This window comes from Zeus faber (genome assembly GCF_960531495.2).
Source record: "Zeus faber genome assembly, chromosome: 6".
Lineage (NCBI taxonomy): Eukaryota > Metazoa > Chordata > Actinopteri > Zeiformes > Zeidae > Zeus > Zeus faber.
This window is the reverse complement of record NC_137201.1, coordinates 31968131-31987918: the sequence shown is the minus strand read 5'-3', so window position 1 is coordinate 31987918 and position 19788 is coordinate 31968131. Positions and strand designations below refer to the sequence as shown.

At 44.7% G+C, this 19788-nt stretch overlaps 1 protein-coding gene across 1 annotated transcript; it reads left to right on the top strand.

Moving 5' to 3' along the window:
* Window positions 1-429: 429 nt before the first annotated feature.
* ddx11 (DEAD/H (Asp-Glu-Ala-Asp/His) box helicase 11) lies at window positions 430-19772 on the top strand (the record flags this gene model as incomplete). The annotated part of the gene is made up of 27 exons (XM_080002945.1): window positions 430-510; window positions 675-911; window positions 2323-2409; window positions 2529-2665; window positions 2758-2815; window positions 2967-3074; window positions 4564-4651; window positions 8681-8883; window positions 11208-11282; window positions 11966-12043; window positions 12154-12200; window positions 12419-12498; window positions 12612-12653; window positions 12777-12844; window positions 15007-15045; window positions 15807-15960; window positions 16617-16742; window positions 16903-17015; window positions 17217-17289; window positions 17841-17944; window positions 18031-18180; window positions 18466-18534; window positions 18620-18720; window positions 18802-18886; window positions 19316-19391; window positions 19483-19637; window positions 19734-19772. Exons 1-27 carry the CDS (start codon window positions 445-447, stop codon window positions 19770-19772), a joined length of 2658 nt encoding a protein of 885 aa, XP_079859071.1. The 5' UTR covers window positions 430-444.
* Between the last annotated feature and the right edge of the window lie 16 nt (window positions 19773-19788).

The window sequence follows — 19788 nt, the reverse complement described above, 5'->3', positions numbered from 1 at the left end:
GGACCATAATCAAGGGTTGCAGGGTGTTGGGTTCGGTTGCGTGAGATCGAACGATATTTCAATTTTCGGCGAAACGAGGTGGCTGAGTTTAACTTATTTAGTTGTAGTTTAAGTATAGTATACAGTATATTTCTAATTTAGCACATGAAATGATCTTCGTATTGCCAATATCTGTTTAGTCAATGTTTCGGTTTATTGCATCTGGGTGTTTTTTTCTATTTTCTTGATTGTTATGACTTTATTCTATCTATCTATCTACCTACCTTTTCAGGGGTTACCAATCTCTAGTCTTGATGGATTTTGTTATGCTGTTGGATTTAGCGCTTTGAATAATGCAGATGCCATGTCATCTCCTTCCAGGCAACAAATAGTGTAATCAGCATGGAGAACGGCAGCCCCAAATTCCCATTCCCATACCAGCCCTACGCCATTCAGGAGCAGTTCATGCAGGCCTTGTACGGAGCACTGGAGCAAGGCAAAGTGGGCATCTTTGAGAGTCCCACTGGAACGGTACAGTGTATGTATGTTTGTGAGGAATAAGAGTTTTTCTTGGGAATGGGAAATCGGGGTGTCTGTGGGGGCACTTTTGCAGAATAGCAAACAGTGGTTTACTATTCCGTTACTCACTTATTTGCGTTCAGATTGTAACGCGTGTGCCTGTCCTCTTACCCCAGGGAAAGTCTCTGAGCCTGATCTGTGGCGCGCTGAGCTGGCTGAGGGACTTTGAGGAACGGAGGAGACGGGAGATGGACGCTCTGCTGCAGGGAGGAGGGCCGGACCTCTCTGTTACCGCCGTGCTCCCCGTCCCTGTGCCTCAAACGTCTTCTGCCACGTCTTCCTCTGCAGAACCTGACTGGATCACCGACTTTGTGCAGAAGAAGGTGGAGCGGGACTTAGTCTCCAAGTTAAAGGTAGAATCCCAGGCTGTCCTGCTGCCCTCTCTCGCACGCTACATCCAGAACTGCAGGAGGTAGAGAAGAGAAACAGGACGGCTTCGGCATCCTTATATGCGCTATTAACCATTGAAGCAGAGGGACAATCACAACTTCATGTCATGACCCCTGTCTGCTCAGTTGCCAATTACATTTGCCATGCAAGCTCATGTGTGCTGCCCTCGTGTATATGTATTGAATATAACTTGGCAGTCAGCTCAACGCCTCTGTTCATCAAGACACTGAATAAAGTAATCTGTGTCCACAGATTCATTGATTAGAAAAATGGTGAAACTGTAAACAGACAAAATAACTAAATCAAAATTGTATTTACTTAACATATTTGCAAATAAGCTGTAAATATACTTTTTACATGAATTAAATTGTCTTTGACGTCATAATTATTTGACACTTTTGTAATATCCTCTTATAAACGATAACATACTTACATTTCTGAATCGGCACCTCCATACTAGGGGTGTTGTCATATTCTGAAAATTGCTTGGGGTGGCACTTGGAACGCCTCTTTTTTGGGAGGAGAAAAAAATCCCCAAAAGAGGAGGAGCGGGAGCAGTATTTTCTCTGGTTTTGGGACGCTGCTCTTGTGTCCAGATATTTCTGACATTGCCTGCTGTGCTGGACAAAGGGCGTGGTCAAGCACCGGCTGCGGACGACAGCACGGTTCCCTTTTCCCGCGGCCACCAAGCTGCCTCGAGTCGGCCCAATCAACGCCCACACGGCGCTGATTGGGCGGACTCGAGGCAGGGAGTTTTTCTTAATGTTTTGCTTGTCTTACAGAGGAGATCGGCGCACAGGCTCGTGAGCAGCCCAGCAGAGGAACGCCATTCCTCCTGTGCCCGAGAGAACGATTTTTAACCTCCATTATTATAAGACTCCTCAGATAAATATATATCTATATATATATTTATAATTGTGGCCTGTGTGCCACATATTGCAATCGACAATAAAACTCTTGCCATGTCAGCGTACCATGGTCAGAAAGACTCCGCCTCCCTCTCAAAACCCTAACCTGTCTGAGGAGTCTTATAATAATGGAGGTTAATAGTCATCCTCTTGGGCGCAGGAGGAATGGCGTTGCTCTGCTGGGCTGCTCACGAGCCTGTGCGCCGATGTCCCTTGTAAGACAAGCAAAACATTTAGAAAAACTCCATGCCTTGAGTCGGCCCAATCAGTGCCCGCACAGCACTGATTGGGACGACTCGAGGCAGCTTGGCGGCCGTGGGGAAAAAACACGGTGCTGTCGTCCGCAGCCGGTGCTTGACCACGCCCCTTTGTTCGCCACACCTGCATTTGGTCTTTCTGTAGAAAATACTTTTTCCTTATGGCCTTTGGTATAGATCTGTTGTCCTTTGTCCTTGTGCTTTCTCAGGAGGATGAGATGAAAAGAAAAAAGCGAGAAGAACGCTTAGAAATGATCAGAAACAATGTCCACCTGAAGTATGCAATGAAAAGAAGGGTAAGACAAGAACCTTTCTACAAAAACTGAAAACTGTAGGTATTCACTGTGTCAAAATTCTTAGTGTGTGTGTGTGTGTGTGTGTGTGTGTGTGTGTGTGCGTGTGTGCGTGCGTGTAGAGCTGTGAAGAGGATGAGGCGTTCAAACTGCTCCAGCTGAGTAAAGAGGGTCAGCAGGACGCATCGGGAGACCCGGGTGAAGAGGAAATCATCATTGCAGAATATGAGAGCGATGATGATTCAAAGGCCAAGAACAAGTAAGGGCGGCTCATGAACAAGTATGGCAAACACAACTCCCAAAATGGAAATTGAAAACGGACATGCATATAGTATTTCCACACATCCACAGATTCTGTGTTGGCGAGGATGATGAAGATGATGACCTGGTAGAAGAACATGCCACAAAGGTGTGTGTGTGTGTGTGTGTGTGTGTGTGTGTGTGTGTGCGCGCTTTTGAGTGATCACAAATGTTTTTGAAATTAGTGTTTTTTGTTTCTGTTTTTTTTTTTTTTGTCATTTATTACTTTGATGTAAACCTCTGGACTTCTGGTTCCCTAGATCTACTACTGCAGCCGTACCCACTCTCAGCTGGCTCAATTTGTCCACGAGGTTCAAAAGAGTCCCTTCAACAAGGACATAAGCCTGGTCACCCTCGGGTCACGGCAGGTATCTATACACACTCAACTGACTCCACTGTGATAGAAAAAAGTAGTGCAGCAGTCTTGAGTTATAATCTGTGTTTTAGGTAGCGGTGGAAAATTACAGGTCCAGAAAGTAAAAGTCATGCCATGTTTCTGCCTCAGCCCTGGACCTCTGGGTTGAATCTAATCGGCAAGGCAAGGCAAGTTTATTTGTATAGCACATTTCAACAATAAGGCATTTCAAAGTGCTTTACATAAAACACAAAAGCATTAAGACAAGGTGCCAAGAAACACATTATTAAAGGACATAGAATGCATAAAGTAAAAAAATAGAATACATAGAATGCATAGTGCAAAATAAACACATTGTAAAAGGAAGAACACATAAAGTTAAGAAATATAATGCATAAAATCAAGTAAAAGTGACGGTGCAGTGCAAGAAATTAATATATTTTAATTTAGTAAAAGGCAATGGCAAACATAAAAGTCTTCAGTCTTGTTCTCTGCTCCATGTTTAGTTTAGACCCTGAGGACAGAAAGCAGACCTGTCCCAGACGACCTGAGAGGTCTGGATGTTTCATCATGTGGCAGAAGATCAGAAATGTATTTTGGTCCTAAACCATTCTGTGCTCTATAAACCAACAGTAGTATTTTGAAATCAGTTCTTTGACAGATAGTGTAGAGATCTGAGAACTGGAGTGAAAGGATATTCTTGGTCTTAATGAGAACTTGAGCAGCAGCGTTCTGAATCAACTGCATCTGTCTGATGGATCTTTTAGGGAGACCTGTAAAGACACCGTTACATTAGTCTAGTCTACTAAAGATGAATGCATGGACAAGTTTTTCCAAATTCTGCTGAGACATAAGTCCTTTAATCCTTGATATATTCTTCAATTGAGTAGGTCTTCAAGTTGTAGGTGATTGCTGACTTTGTAATTGTTTTAATGTGGCTGTTGAAATTCAGGTCAGAGTCCATGACTAGACCAAGATTTCTGCCTTTGTTTGTGCTTTTTAGCATTTCCGATTGAAGCTGAGCATTGACTTTTAGACGTTCATCCTCGGCTCCAAAAACAATTACTTCAGTCTTCTTTTTGTTTAATTGGCACATCCAATCATTGATTTGTTCAATGCACTTGCTCAGTGATTGTATTGGACCCTAGTCCCCTGGGGATATGGTTATTTAAATTTGTGTGTTGTCTATGTAATTATGGTAACATATTTCGTTGTTTTCCATAATCCGAGCCAGTGGGAGCATGTAGATGTTAAACAGAAGAGGCCCCGAAATGGAGCTTTGGGGAACTCTGCATGTTATTTTTGTCTGCCCGGATGTGTAATTACCTATAGACACAAAATAGCCCCTATCCTTTAAGTAGGATTTAAACCAGTTTACTACTGTGCCGTTTAGTACTTTAATTTTATAATCCGGATTTTCCACCTTTGATTTTAGGCAGAATGAAACAAAATGTTACAGTTGAAGGTTTAAAGAGACCCACAATCAGCTCTGTCCCCTGTAGAATCTGTGCGTCAATGATGAGGTGCTTCGTCTGGGCAGCATCCAGCGCATCAACGACCGCTGCATGGAGATGCAAAAGAACAAACACGGTGAGAGATTGGGAGTGAAACGGCAACAAATACCCTGTGGTGTAAAAAAAAAAGAAAAGAAAAGAAATGTCAGTACACAGAAAGTTCCATAAATTCTTGTCTATTTCCATATAATTTTCCAATGTAACTCACTTTCTTTTGAATATTAATGTAGTATTTGGATCATAGGGCTGTCACAGTTTTGACATTTTAGTTGACTGTAAATACAAATAATTGTGGTTAACAATTTAATTGTTTTCTTCATTTTATGCCAATATCACATTTTTAAGCCTATACTAGTGCTACTCTATGTCTGCCTATTGAACAGGGTTCTTACCAGGTCCTTGAGGTGCTTGAAGTTTGAATTTCAGAAGTGGAATAGTATGAAAATAGCCCGCTTTGTGCTAAACTGCTTGAAAATCCCTTGAAAAACATCATCATTGAAAACATGTGATATTCCCCCAGGTTTTGTTATTGAAATCCTTATGTAATAAAAACGTTCCAGAATCGCTTTTTCGACAGATTATGTGAGGAAAATTTGAATTTAATCCAGCAGTTGGAAAGCAGCAGTTGGAAATAGACACCGATCAGCCACAACATCAAAACCACTGTAGGTGAAGTAAATAACATTGCTCATCTCGTTTCAATGGTACCGTCAAGGGGTGGGATATATTAGACAGCAAGTGAACAGCCAGTTCCTGAAGTTGATGTGTTGGAAGCAGGATAAATTAGAAAGCGTAAGGATCTGAACAACTTTGACAAGGGCCAAATTGTGATGGCTGGATAACTGGGTCAGATTATCTCCAAAACAGCAGGCCTTGTGGGGTGTTGCAGTGGTTAGTACCTACCAAAAGTGGTCCGAGGAAGGACAACCGATGAACCGGTGACAGGGTCATGGGCGCCCAAAGCTCAGTAATGCGTGTGGGGAGTGAAGTCTAGCCCATCTGGTCCTATCCCACAGAGCTACACAGAGAAAGGTGTCAGAACACACAGTGCATCACAACTTGCTGCGTATGGGGCTGTGTAGCAGCAGACTGGTCAGAGTGCCCATGCTCACCCTTGTCCACCGCCGAAAGCGGCTACTATGGACATGTGAGCATCAAAACTGGACCATGGAGCAATGGAAGAAGGTACATCAATATCCGGGTAACTCAACTAATCTGGTTATTCTTTTACATTCTCTCTTGCGATTGTGGTGCTGCCCCCTGCAGTCGCCTGCGCGAGCGCTCCGTGTCGACCACACACAATTTTGTATTTTTTTCCATTTTATATCACTATGTCCACCAAAAACTCATTGGCAGGGAAAAAATCCCTGAAAGAACATCTTTGGGACTATTTATCCAGAGTGGCAACGATTATGGTAGGGGGATGGTAGCTCAGGCGGTAGAGCTGGTGGTCTAGTCATCTAAAGGTTGCTGGTTGGATCCCAGGCTCCTCCTGCTAGCATGCTGTAGTGTCCTTGAGCAAGACACTTAGCCCCTAATTGCTCCTGATGGCTGCGTCCATCGGCGTTTGAACAATTGTAAGTCGCTTTGGATAAAAGCGTCTGCTAAATGACTAAATGTAATGTAAATGTAATTATGGGTCTGCTGTTCCACGGGTGGGCCCACGGAGGAAGCACCCGGGATAAACGAGGCGGCATTCAAGTCAGAATGAGGACGCTACCTTACCATCCACCTCTGCCAAGCATCCTTCTTGCCAATGTCCAGTCCCTGGAGAATAAGATGGATGACCTTCGAGTGAGGATTACATTCAAACAAGATATGAGAAACTGTTGCGTCCTCTGCCTGAAGGAGACGTGGCTGAACCCGCTGGTGCAGGACCACGCCATACATCCAGCCGAGGCCTTCTCTGTGTTCCGACAGGTCGGAGGAGTCGGGGAAATCCAAGGGTGGAGGGTCTGCCTCATGATAAACAGCCGGTGGTGTAACCCCAACAACATCAAGACTCTCTCCCACTCCTGCTCGCCGAACCTGGAACAGCTGACCATCTCAAGCTGCCATTCTATCTACCCCCGGGAATTCGGCGGTTTATATTCCACCGCAAGCGGACACCGTCACAGTACTATCGGGACTACTGGGGACAGAGCGAACCTTAAAAAAGTTCTGCCTAATTTCCACCAACACATCACGTGTGCCACCAGGGGAGATATAACTTTGGACCACAGCTACACACTGTACAACAACGGATACAAGATCATCTCGTTCACTGCTTTGGGGAAGTCGGCTCATGCCACCATCTCGTTACTTCTTGTTTACAAAGCTGTGCATCGCGTAGAACAATAGTGACGAGGGACATAAAGCAGTGGTCGGACCAATCAGAAGCCACGCTTCAAGACCCTCTGACTGACGTCGACTGGGACATGTTCCAATCAAGTTCCAGTGACGTCAGCAAATTTACAGAAGTAGCTACGAGCTACATAGCCGATAGCATTGTTCCCAAGGGGAAAGTTCGGATATTTCCGAAACAGAAAACGTGGGTGGATAAATCCATCCCCGCGATCTGAATGTTTGCACGGCCGCTTACAACGAAGGTCTTGTCAACGACCGGACGACGGTCTTGTCAAGGTCCACAACCGTTAGCTTGCCGGCTAATTGGAGTTACACCGCTGTGGATGAGCGCGCACTCTCAGTGTCTGAGCATGACGTCAGGACGGCTCTGATGCATGTGAGCACCAGGAAAGGTTGCGGGCCCAGATGGCATATCTGGGCGAGTACTGAAGAGCTGTGCTATTCAGCTAGCCCCTGTGCTCACTACGATATTCAACGTCTCCCTGACCGAGTCGGTGGTCCTGTCCTGCATCAAGAGGTCCACCGTCATCCCTGCCCCGAAGATCGCCTCCAACCAGACTGGCTGTCAAGCTGCAGGAGCTAGGACTGAACACTCTGCTGTGTGCCTGGATCCTGGACTTCCTCACAGCCAGGTCCCAGGCTGTTAGGGTGGGGAGGCACATGTCCAGCTCCCTCACCCTGAACACAGGATCCCGCCCCAGGGCTGCGCCCTCAGCCCCCTACTGTGCTCCCGGTACACACATGACTGTGTGGCCCGGTCCAGCTCCAACACCATCATCAAGTTTGCTGACGACACCGTCGTGGTGGGCCTGATCACTGTCGACGATGAGAAGGCCTACCGTAAGGGGGTGGCTGACCTGTCACTCTGGTGCCAGGACAACAGCCTCCTCCTGAACATCAGCAAAACCAAGGAGATGATTGTGGACTTGAGGAGAGAATTACAACCGAGGGTGCACGCGCCGTTTGTGATTAATAGGACTTCTTTTGACAGGGTGAGCAAGCCATAAGGACTGTCAATGCTGAACTCACCAGGGGCCCTCACTGAGACACTGACATAGGCCCCACTGCCTTACTGTACTGTATGTAGCATACTGTACTGCATACTGTATCACTGCACTGGGTTACTGCATACTGCGCTGTATTGATGTTCTGTTTGGTGTTACTGTATTGCTGTGCCGTACTGTTGTATACTGTACTGTATATCTAGATACACACTACCTCACTTTATTCACATACACTTTACTGCACATATCTGTATATAAATAATAGCCTATCCCATATACACAAGTCTATTCCCTTTATTTCTATTTTGTACCCCCACTCAGTATTACCTTTTTGAGTCTTATTTTATTTTATATTATTCTATCCCTAACTACATGACGTTTTAGGAATCAGTTAGTCCAGTTAGTTAGCTAGTTAGTTATGTTCGGTTTAGTAACTACCTGCATAATCTCCGGGTGCGTTGCAAAGACATTTCACTGCATATACTGTATGTATGATCGTATGTAATGTGTATGTGACAAATCAACCTCTCGAATCTTGAAACTTGAATCTTGAATATCTATGCAACAATTCTAACATTGGTTTTAAATTATCCTGAAATTTCGATGGAAAATTCTGATTGTAGAATGCAATGGTCAGCTCAAATGATTGCAATAAGGCGAATAAGTAACAAATGTGACAGCTGTATCTGATAAGATTTATTTGAGATTTGCAGTGTCTATCTCTTGAACTTGAACTTGAACTTTAACCTCCACAGAGAATTCTCATTCCGAGGAGGGAGCGAAGCGTAAGCGCGGGACGGCAAAGAGCGTGTGTCCCTATATGGGGGCGGCGGCCCTACAGCGCCTGAGGGACGAGGTGCTGGGGGCCGTGCAGGACATCGAGCAGCTCGCCGTCCGGGGCCGGGAGATGCACGCCTGCCCCTACTACGCCACACGCCTTGCTGTTCCCCCAGCACAGGTCAGACCTTCTCACTCTCCTTCAAGATGCCTGCTTCTGTTTCCATTCTTTAAGCGTCTTCACATTTTTATTTATTCAATTTGGTTATGCCTTTTGGGTCTCATGATAGTAAAATCGCCAATGAAATAAGGAAATAATTCCCTAAGGAACGCTTATTGTTACCCTGTTTAAAATTAATTTTATTCTTTTAATTATTTAATTCTACTTCATTAATTAATTTTGCTTTGCTTTTATTGTCACTATCTTATGGTCTTCTTTCAACTTAAAGCACTTCAAGTTACATGACGCGTATGGAAGGTACTATACAAATAAAGGTTATTGTTATTATTCTTCTTCTTATTATTATTATTATTATTATTATTATTTATTCTAGTATTCTTTTCACTGGTATATTTATAACTTACCAGTATTGTGTTAGGAAGTTTGTTTTGTTTCAGTTGTTTCTGTGGTATTGTTCTTAACTTGAGTAGTTCCATTTTAGGGCACTTCATACCTTTATTTTAAAAATTAAAATTTTATTTTATTATTTTTATATTTATTATTATTATTATTATTATTATTAATAATAATATTTTGCTTTAGACAATGGAGATGAATATATTAAGGATGAAATGTGTCTTCTCACTAAAATCTTTAGAACATTGAAGTATAACTTCAGAATTAATATCAAGTACTTTAATACATTCACTTGAGTACACTGTTGAGTAGAGGACATTAAACAAAGTATTTATTATTTTGTATTTATAAGGGCTGTCAATTTAGGCTCTCAGTTTGTTTATTAATAAAAAAAACAACCCAATAATGCGCTTACAAAAATACCTGACCCCTGGTGAGCGGGTTAGGATGGAACAGTAGATACATATGCAGTCATATGCATTCTCTGCAAGAAATAATTTGTGCAATTCAAGTTTGAAGTATCATTTCAATGCAAAGCATGCTTTTGCTAGTTCTGCAGTCAGCCCAACCCCAGCTGCTACTACAGGCAACGGGCCTCACCAGCCCTCACCTACCGAGAGCATGCAGCACAGAATGAGCAAGTCTACCTCTGACAGATTGACAGAATCTATTGCAAAATAGATTGCTGTGGGCCGCAGGCCAATTGCTATGGTAGAAGAAAAGGAGTTAAGGGAAGCGTTTCAAAGTGCGTCCTCCGATTCAGCTTCCAAGCCACCATCAAGCTGAACAATAGTTTGTAAAGTTCACCAGTTGTGTGACACAGAAAACAAAAGATGGAACCCGTCGCTCGCAATGATCGCAGCCCTCCAGCGAACCGGGAGGCTGCAAAGGCTACTTTAGCCCAAGCACACGTTAGTCATGCTGACCCCAGCTGAGCGGGACAAACTGCAGAGCCTGGAGATCCTTCTTGAACCCTGCAGGTAAACACCCCCCCCACACCCACCCACCTCACTAGCATTATTGCCACACTTGCGTAATTAAAATGGAAATTACATTTTAATTTCAAATGAATTTTATTTTGGAATAATATATTTTGTATTACATTTTATATCATATTTTATTATTTCACCTATCTTTTTAGTGTATGTTTTTATTGTGTCTTTGTAAAGCTCTTTGAATTGCCACTGTGTATGAATTGGCGTTAAAATAAACTTGCCTTGCCTAAATTAATTGTACTAATGTCGTTTTAATACAAGAAAACTTTAATTATCGTATGTGTCTCTTATCTGGCACTGCAGGTATGTGACTGAGATCCTTGGGGGTGAGGCCTACGTCTCATGCTCTGTGGTGCTGCCTGCACTCTGCCATCGGTACCGCATCACCAAGCTCTCTGATGAGGACCCGGTGTACGTGGTGAGGTTCAAGACCGCTTTCAAGTAGGACCTGGCCCAGCGGCGAGCTGACACCGATAATGGATGGCTCCAGCTGGCTTCAGCACCCCCTCCCACCGACACTTCAAAGACTTGAAGTGCCGACCAAGAGGAGAGAGAGAGAGAGAGAGAGAGAGAGAGGAGGTGTGGTCCAGCCTTGAGGACATTCTGCGAGAAGCAGAACTCAGCAGAGCTACGCCACACACTTCAAGAATCGAGATACTGAAAAAATAAAACTATGTTGACCTCTATAACTATGTCTCTGTCTGTTCAATGCTTTACTCGTCTGCCACAACAATGTCATGTTTTTGAATTGAAATATCATCATTCGGGGGCTCTTGCCAGCAAATATTGATACATGCGATTAATTTCATTAATTAATTGCAGATCATGCAAATAATTTGATTAAATTTTTTACTCGATTGACAGCCTTAATATTTATTCCTTTACTTAGTACAGCATATGAGTAACTTTTTAAGGTGTTGTTTGCTGTTGCAGTTGGTGGTGTTGCCGTACCAGACGGTTCTACATGAAGCTACGAGACGATACTCTGGAGTCCAGCTGAAGGGACAGGTGGGGTTGAGCGATGCCTCAAGATGATCATTTCTAATATAAGGCTCATTCTAGGGGTGATGGTTTGATTTCTTTCTTTATTCTCAGCACTCTTGAAATATATTACATTATTTGCTTAGAAAAAACACACGTTTTCTTTTTATTGAATATATTTTAATATGGCTTATGAATAGGGCAAAATCTGAACATTATATTTTCGAGTAAAAGTGTATAAGCAAGAGCAGGTTATTAGCAAATGGGTGCTTTTTAAACAACCTATTGTTTTCCCTTATTTTTATTACTCATTCTTATTTGTTTGGTGGCGATGCTCCGGTCGACTTCTACACATTTTAGTATTTTTTTCCGTTTTTATCATAATGTCCGCCAAAAAATTTGAGGTTACCTCTTACGGCCGCGATTCACTCATGGATATAAAAATTTCCCTAAACTAACAACTTTGGGACTTTTTATCTGTGGAAGCAGAGTGGCCGGTTGAAATTCTACGCGGGAAGACGTATTACATTTCACTGCATATATGTATGAAAGTATGTATATGTATGTGACGAATAAACCTCTTGAATCTTGAATCTTGTTTTGCGTTCAATTCCGTTTGAATTACAAATTTGAACTGATTTTTGACCGTAGCTCAGCTTTACCATCTTGAGGCTTTAGAAGTACAGTTATATCTGTCTCCTTTTTTTTAGGTTCTAATCATTGATGAAGCCCACAACCTCAGTGACACTCTCTCCTCTATACACAGCAAAGAGCTCACAGGAGCGCAGGTATGCATCCACCCAGTCTTGAAATTCAGCGTGTTTGCTGTGTTATTTGAAATTGGACATTCTTTGTGATTTTCTTCATAAAACAAGTAAAAACATCTGCTTTTCAACAGCTTTGCCGCGCCCACTCGCAGCTCACTCAGTACTCTGAACGCTACAAGTGAGTAGAAGTGCATCTGTCCACACGCACAGTTCCTTTAACCCAAACCGAGCTCTGCTACCAACCAATGCTGTGTGTGTGTGTGTGTGTGTGTGTGTGTGTGTGTGTGTGTGTGTGTGTGTGTGTGTGTGTGTGTGTGTGTGTGTGTGTGTGTGTGTGTGTGTGTGTGTGTGTGTGTGTGTGTGTGTGTGTGTGTGTGTGTGTGTGTGTGCTGTTAGGAGCAGATTAAAGGCCAAGAACCTGATGTACATCAAACAAATCCTCTTTGTGCTTGAGAGGCTCGTTCAGGTGCTTGGTGGTGAGTGTTTTTGAGATAAAACCCCACATTGTTGTTTCCCCTGTGTGGTTCTTGTAACACTGGAAATGTCTTGTATTTTTGTAATTGTTCTGGTTTCAATCAATTACCTGTAGGTAAGGTAGGTCCCAGCCCCCAGAGCCAGAAGATCCAGCCAGGTGAGGGCCATGGTATACACCAAATACACACCAACCCCACAGTATATATATTTCTACATATACTAAATTATAATAATAATCATTATTATTTTTTAATTATAATGATCTGTCCTTCCCTGTCAGGAACAGAACTGCTTACAATTAACAACTTCCTGTTCAAGGCCCAGATTGACAACATCAACTTGTTCAAGGTAATACAGATAATAATAATGGCGTGGCTATATGACACTGAGTTGGCCATCTGATGATATACGAAGGAAGAAGAAGAAGATAATAATAATAATAATAATAACATTGCAACAACGTAATTATTAACGGCCACCTCCAGCCGTTTTCACATCCGGCTCTCCCCCCCGAGTTTTCTCAGGTTCATGTTACTTTACTTGTACCCGTAGGTAGATTTGGTTTGCAGCAGACGAGGCGTCCGCCCTGACACACATTTTACAATTACAAACAACGCAGACGACAGACAAGCATGAAGTGCTCCAGTCTTCGATCATCTCTAAACCGCTAAACTTGAATAAATAAAGGTTGCTCCTGTAAGCATCTGCGCAGTGTTGCTGCGACTTGTTCATCCGAGCGAGGGCTGGGAGAACAAAGCTGTTTTTATACCGCTTTGTTCTCCACCTCGGGACCACAAACCTCCGTCTGGAAGGAAGGAGCTGAACTTCACTGTGCAGAGGGAGGGAGTTGTCATTTAAAATCGAGCCGGTAATGTGCAGCTGTCTGGTGTAGGGGGACGCTGGCTTAAGTTGTGACTCACCAACCAGCCTACCAGACCGTGTAACAATAAGATTCAGAGAGTTTCTGCTCTTAAAAGATAGGTTTCAAACTGTGACAAAGAAAAAAAATTAAAAAATGATTAAATAAAAGCACGGTAGAATAAGGTCATCAGGGTTTTGTCAGTGTGGAAATAGGACAGTTTCCTCAGATGAAACAAACGCTGGCGCCCCTCTTTGCACACGGCTTCACAATTTGCTTCAAGGTTTAGTTTTGAATCTGATTGTCCCAAGATATATTTGTAGAATTGCACACATTACTCTGTCTGACCCTTAAATGGATATAACTTATTTTAAAATCAATCATGAATTTGGTTTTAGATGTGCTTAGTTGAAGATAGGACTCCTCACACCCCCTGATGAAGTCTTCGACGACCAGGCACGGTCTGGTCTCATTGTCCTGGGGCCTACTAACAATAACAGAATCATCTGCATACTTTATCATGCTCCTGTTTCCCTCTTTTCACACCTGCTCTGACACGTATTTGTGCAGAGGAATAATAATAATAATAATAATAATAATAATAATAATAATAGGGGTGAAAGCCCACAGCTTTGTGGGGAGACAGTGGAGGAGCAATCTTGTTCAGAAAGAAATCCGTTTGCCCTCGCTCTTTGTCTCCTATTTGTTAAAAAGTCAAGAATCCACACCAGACGATTGTTACTTAAGTCCAATTGCGCTGAAAGAATACTGGCTAAAATAAATGGTTCAGTTGTGTTAAAAGAAGAGGAAAAAACTAATAGAAGTTGTGTCAGTTTCGCCTTCCACACACCACCCCAGTGGCGCTTTCAGGGACCTCCGGCACAGAGACACAGATGACAGGGCTTCAGACACAGAGTTTATTGTTGAGAGCGGGCTGGGTGGAACAAGCCAGGAGCAGGTGGCGATGTGTCATGACAAGGGCTCCTCTCCTGAGTGTGAGTGTGGGGATGGGGGTTTTACCTGCTGCTCGCTAGACCAAGCAACGAGCAACAGGTGTGCAGCCACTCTGATCCTGGGCCCTGGTGACCTAGAGACAGGTGTGGCTGCTCAATCCACACCATCCCCGCACCACAGAGGTCTGGCACGAGATCCAAATAGAACAGAACGGAAACCAAAGAGACAGAAACTGGGTATATGGTTAGTCACAACACAATGGAAACGCGTGGTAAATTACGCAGGTTCTCACCAACACTAGGCTTGCAGCCGGCATCAGTGGTGCGGCGTGAAAGTGCACGTAGCGGCATCTTGAACTAAAGCGCTGGAGGAGGATTTTGAATTAAATGTTTTTTTTATACTTCTTCTTTGCTTTACTGAGTGGGCGTTCCAGCTCACATAATCGTATGTCACGCCGAGTGCCATTTTAAAATGCTTTAGATGATGAAATTATTTAGATTTTGATGCTCAGCAAGTCACATTAGTCAAAACAGTTTGGTGGTGACTGGAGTCAATGTGTTGGAGCCGCCGTAGGAAAATCATTACACGGAGTTGGACTTCAAAATGGATCCATCATCTCAGCTGTGGGTCTTATCTAAAGCACATTTTTCAACCCTCTTTTCTTTCTGCTCTGTCCTTCCTTTCCTTTTCGCTAAAGTTACAGAGATACTTTGAGAAGAGCATGATCAGCAGAAAAGTAAGTACAAAGTACCTTCGGGTACCTTTTATTGAAATGATGCTTCCTGGGGAATCCATGCATGACTTTGACTTACACTGAACCTCTATCAGGGGTCAGCAACTCATTTATTTTTTCTCTCCACAGGGCATGAATATAAATAGCTGCTAATAGGTTTAGGACACAGACTTTTTAAAATTGTACACAAATTGGATTTTAAATTATATCACATGGCAACAATGGTTTTATAAAGCAAATTTAAACATTTGCGGTAGCGTATTTCTCTAGGCTTTAATCAGTTGGGGGGAAAAATATACATAGGTTTTGTAGACGAGGGCAGTACGAGGTCCTGTTAGGCTGTTGTGCCGTAAAACCAACAACATTTAGAATTATTGAACTTGTTGGAGACGCACTGGTTTGCTCTATTCTCATGACAAATCTTAAAAAGACCTTCCTATCACTACCACTCACAAGTCTTGTTCTGTACCAGTAAAATCAAAGATGACCGTTATTTAGCACAATCATTTTGTGACACCTATATTTCAGTTGCAATACCGTTGTCCTGCACATCAAAGTAATAGCATGCGATCATCTATGAGCAGCGGCCGCTTTTGTGGCTTTTGTGGAGACAAAATTTGCCAACCGGACGTTAAAATAATGACGTAGCAGAGCTTTCAGAAGATTACAATAAAGCTTATTGTCTTTCACTACTCGCATGGTGATTTGAATGTCGTTTGACCTCTCCCACATATTGAAACGTCACCCGTGCCTCCCGTCCGCAGCTGTGTGGCTTCATGGAAAAGTTTGCGGGAACGGGTGTGACGCTGCACCCTCAGAGCAGCTCCCTGACCAACGGCTCCAACAAAGAGAACCGTCGCACGGAGGGACTGAGCCGCTACCTCCAGACGCTGCAGAGCGGCCAGAGCACCGCGGCAGGTCGGTCCACTGAACTCTACCGCAGGGATTTTGTTTTCCCCAGGGGCGTCAGCGGCATTTGATTAGTCGTGGCTGTAATGTCATATACTGCCACCATTCAAGCTGTTGAAAGACTTCATATCATAACTTACTTTACTTGGGTCAAATGCCCTTCAGCCTTCAACGCCAGTGATTTGAATTATTCTCTGATCTGATAGCAGGGTGAGAGGTCTTTTTTAATAGATACATTATAGACTCATTCCTTTGTAAAATGTAGACACAATGGAGGGAAGATAAGCAAATACTGCAAAAGGTTGCGATGAGCTGCACCCATTTCACATTAATAAAGGCAAAGCACGAATACATGGTACATTATCTACTGCATCCCTCTCCGCTCCAAGCTTTTTTCTGATCTTAAATAAGAGGTTGACCTCCCTTCTTCACCAAATCCAGTGACTGAAGCCTTCTGCATCGTACAAGCTCCACAGTGAAGATGTCCCGAGCGCCAAATCCTTTGTGGGTCTTGATAATAAAGAATGATGTCTTTATTATCAAGACCCACAAAGCTTTGGGCGATTTGGCTTTTTATATAAATAAAACAAGGCAGAGATTGAATGTGTGGATGGCCCATCCTCCTTTACGATTTACGAGCAAGACCGCATGTGCAGTTTTTGCAGCGGACCAGCAGGGGGCGGCAGACGCTGAGAAAGTGCTGTCAGCCTCCCCTCTGATGCAGATAGAGGGCTTCCTCATGGCGCTCACCAACACCAACGCAGATGGCAAGATGGTGGTTCAGACGCAAGGTACCACCGTTTTTTAAATTATTATTATTATATTATATTGCGTGACATCATCCCTGCATACGCTCACTGCGTAGCCCCGCTTCTGTGAACAGATGAACGTATGGAACAGACATATTTGAGGTTGCGGTTCCCAGCGTGGCCTCTTGCGCTCTGCTTGCAGGGACGTTGTCGGAGAGCACCGTCAAGTTCTTCCTGTTGAACCCAGCGGTGCACTTTGCACAGGTGCTGAAGCAATGCAGGGCAGTGATCATCGCCGGAGGAACCATGCAGCCTGTAGGTTGTTGTTGTAGTCTTCAAACTGTACCATCAGCTGTGTGTGTGTGTGTGTGTGTGTGTGTGTGTGTGTGTGTGTGTGTGTGTGTGTGTGTGTGTGTGTGTGTGTGTGTGTGTGTGTGTGTGTGTGTGTGTGTGTGTGTGTGTGTGTGTGTGTGTGTGTTTCATGTCATATTTCTGACTACACGTATGGATCTATAGGTTTCAGACTTCAAGCAGGAGCTGCTGTTTTCTGCCGGGGTGGCAGCGGAGCGCATCGCCGAGTTCTCCTGCGGTGAGTCGAATTTTCCAAAGACGTATTGACTCAATTTATGATCATTTTTCTCCCCCAGTGCCTACATCTGTGCATGTATTTGGTCTTATCTTCAAAGTGGAAATCCATAGTATTGTCTGTGTTGGGTGGATTACACTACAAGTCCCAGAATCCAAACTGTAACATAATGTTTTCACCGTCCAGCTCTACCCTCATCTTTTTTTTGTTTTCGTTTACCTGAGGCGGTGCCGTGGTGAGGATATTTTTTCATCCAAGGGTGCTGTTCTGTTTTTTTCTGTGTCCACCCTGGCCGCTTTTTCACTTCTTGCGTGTTACCGACGAGTGCATTCTTGCTGGACCCCGCCACCAACAATAGGAACAGTGTATATAGGAGCACATATTTAACGCAAATACATTGCATGAGCGTTTCTTAGTGCCAGCGGGAAAAAAAAGTCATGTTTTTTTTTTTGTTGTTTTTTTTCACTAAATAATTTTATGGATTACCACTTTAAGGATTGTCCAAAAACACATTTTTGACCACGCCAAGGATGAACATTGCTGTCTGTCTGCAGGTCATGTTATTCCTCCAGAGAACATCCTGCCCCTGGTCCTGTGCAGCGGTCCCTCGGGCCAGGAACTGAATTTCACTTTCCAGAACAGAGACACTCCGCGCATGGTAACACCAGCATGCGTACACCTTGTCTGCCGACTCCGTTGCTCGTAAAAACACATTTATTTACTCCAAACATTTATTCTGGACAGATGGATGAGACGGGCCGCGTCCTTTCCAACCTCTGCAACGTCGTTCCCGGCGGCGTGGTGTGCTTCTTTCCTTCCTACGATTACTCCAGGAGGATCATCTCCCACTGGGAGGCCAGCGGAGCCCTCGCCCGCCTGGCCAGCAAGAAAAAGGTTCTTGATGTTTGTTTTCCATCCCAGAATACTAAGAGGACACAAGCAGCGCTCAGCTTGATCCGACCGTCTGACCGGGGCTGTGAGAGAGTAGCGACCGGGGCTGTCGGGTTTTTGGAAAAAGCAGACGATCCTTTTGAGATGATGAATGAAATAGATCAATGTAGGGCCGTGTTAAAGGTGTGGTAGTGTGGCGGCAGCTCGGCAGCCGACCGGGGTTTAAGACGCCTGCGCTGGCAAACTGCCGCTGAACCCCCCGGTATCACTGTACACGTGTCTCCTCAGATCTTCCAGGAGCCGAAGAAAGCCAACCAGGTGGAGCAGGTGCTGGGCGACTTCTCCCGCTGCATCCAGGTAGGGCTCCACACGCCGCACGCTGTCCGCATCGCACGACGCGGGACGCCGTACTAACCCTCGCTCTCGTGGCCTCGTCCGTCAGCGCTGCGCCGGAGCCTGCGACGGTTGCACTGGGGCCCTGCTGTTCTCTGTGGTCGGAGGAAAGATGAGCGAAGGCATCAACTTCTCCGACGACCTGGGCAGGTGCGTGACATGACAGGTGGTACACGTGGGCGGCGGCTGTAAACCACACCACATAACGTTCTCCGCTGTGTGCCACAACAGATGCGTGGTGATGGTGGGGATGCCGTACCCCAACATTAAGTCTCCAGAGCTGCAGGAAAAGATGTCTTATCTGGACAAGCACATGGTGAGGCCTTTTTTTTTTTTTTCTTTAAAACTTTGAAAACGCGTCACCACGCGTTATTAAAGCGATAGCTAGAAATGGTAAGTGTTTGTGGAACACGACAATCTCCCCTTCGCGCATTTCGCTGCTGCTCCTTGGCTCATTGGAATAGTCATCGTGCTGCTTCCTTTGCGGCGGTCAGAGCAGCCATCGCAGCGTCCAATAAAGTGTGATGCAAGCCCTTACTGACAACCCTCCTGAATGTATTCAGTACAGATATGTTTATACTGCACCAAAACATGCTGCATCTCAAGGCATTAGTCACGTTACTATGGCTTTCACTGGCAGTTCTGTGGCGCCCGTCTTTTGAAGGCCGCTGTGGCGGCCTCCGATGTTCGTGGTTTTTGTGATACCTGCGGCGCTACACGACCTGACCTCTGCTGTGTCTTTCAGCCCAGCACCGCAGGGAGGAGCCCCGGCCAAGCCCTGATAGAAAACCTTTGCATGAAGGCCGTCAACCAGTCCATCGGTAATAACCTGAGGCCCGATTAAAAAAAGAAGCTCGTGCGCTTGTGTCTGTCGGGGGCGGTGTCACGCGTCTCCCTTTCCTCTGCCCACAGGACGAGCCATCCGTCACCGCGGCGACTACGCCGCCATCGTGATGTGTGACAGACGTTACTCTCGACCTGCCACTCTTTCCAAACTCCCAGGCTGGATCAGGACTCGAACCGGCGCACACGCAACCTTCGGCCCGGCGTTTGCCGCCCTGCGCAAGGTGAGAGGCGGGGTCGCGTTCGTGTCGGCGCGCGAGCACGTTCATTAAAGGGTTCGGGTGTTTCACGCGCGAGTCGTCTCCATCTCTGTTTCTCAGTTCTTCATCGAGAAGAAGCGGAAACAGGGAGCCGACTAGTTTTCGGATCCCGGCG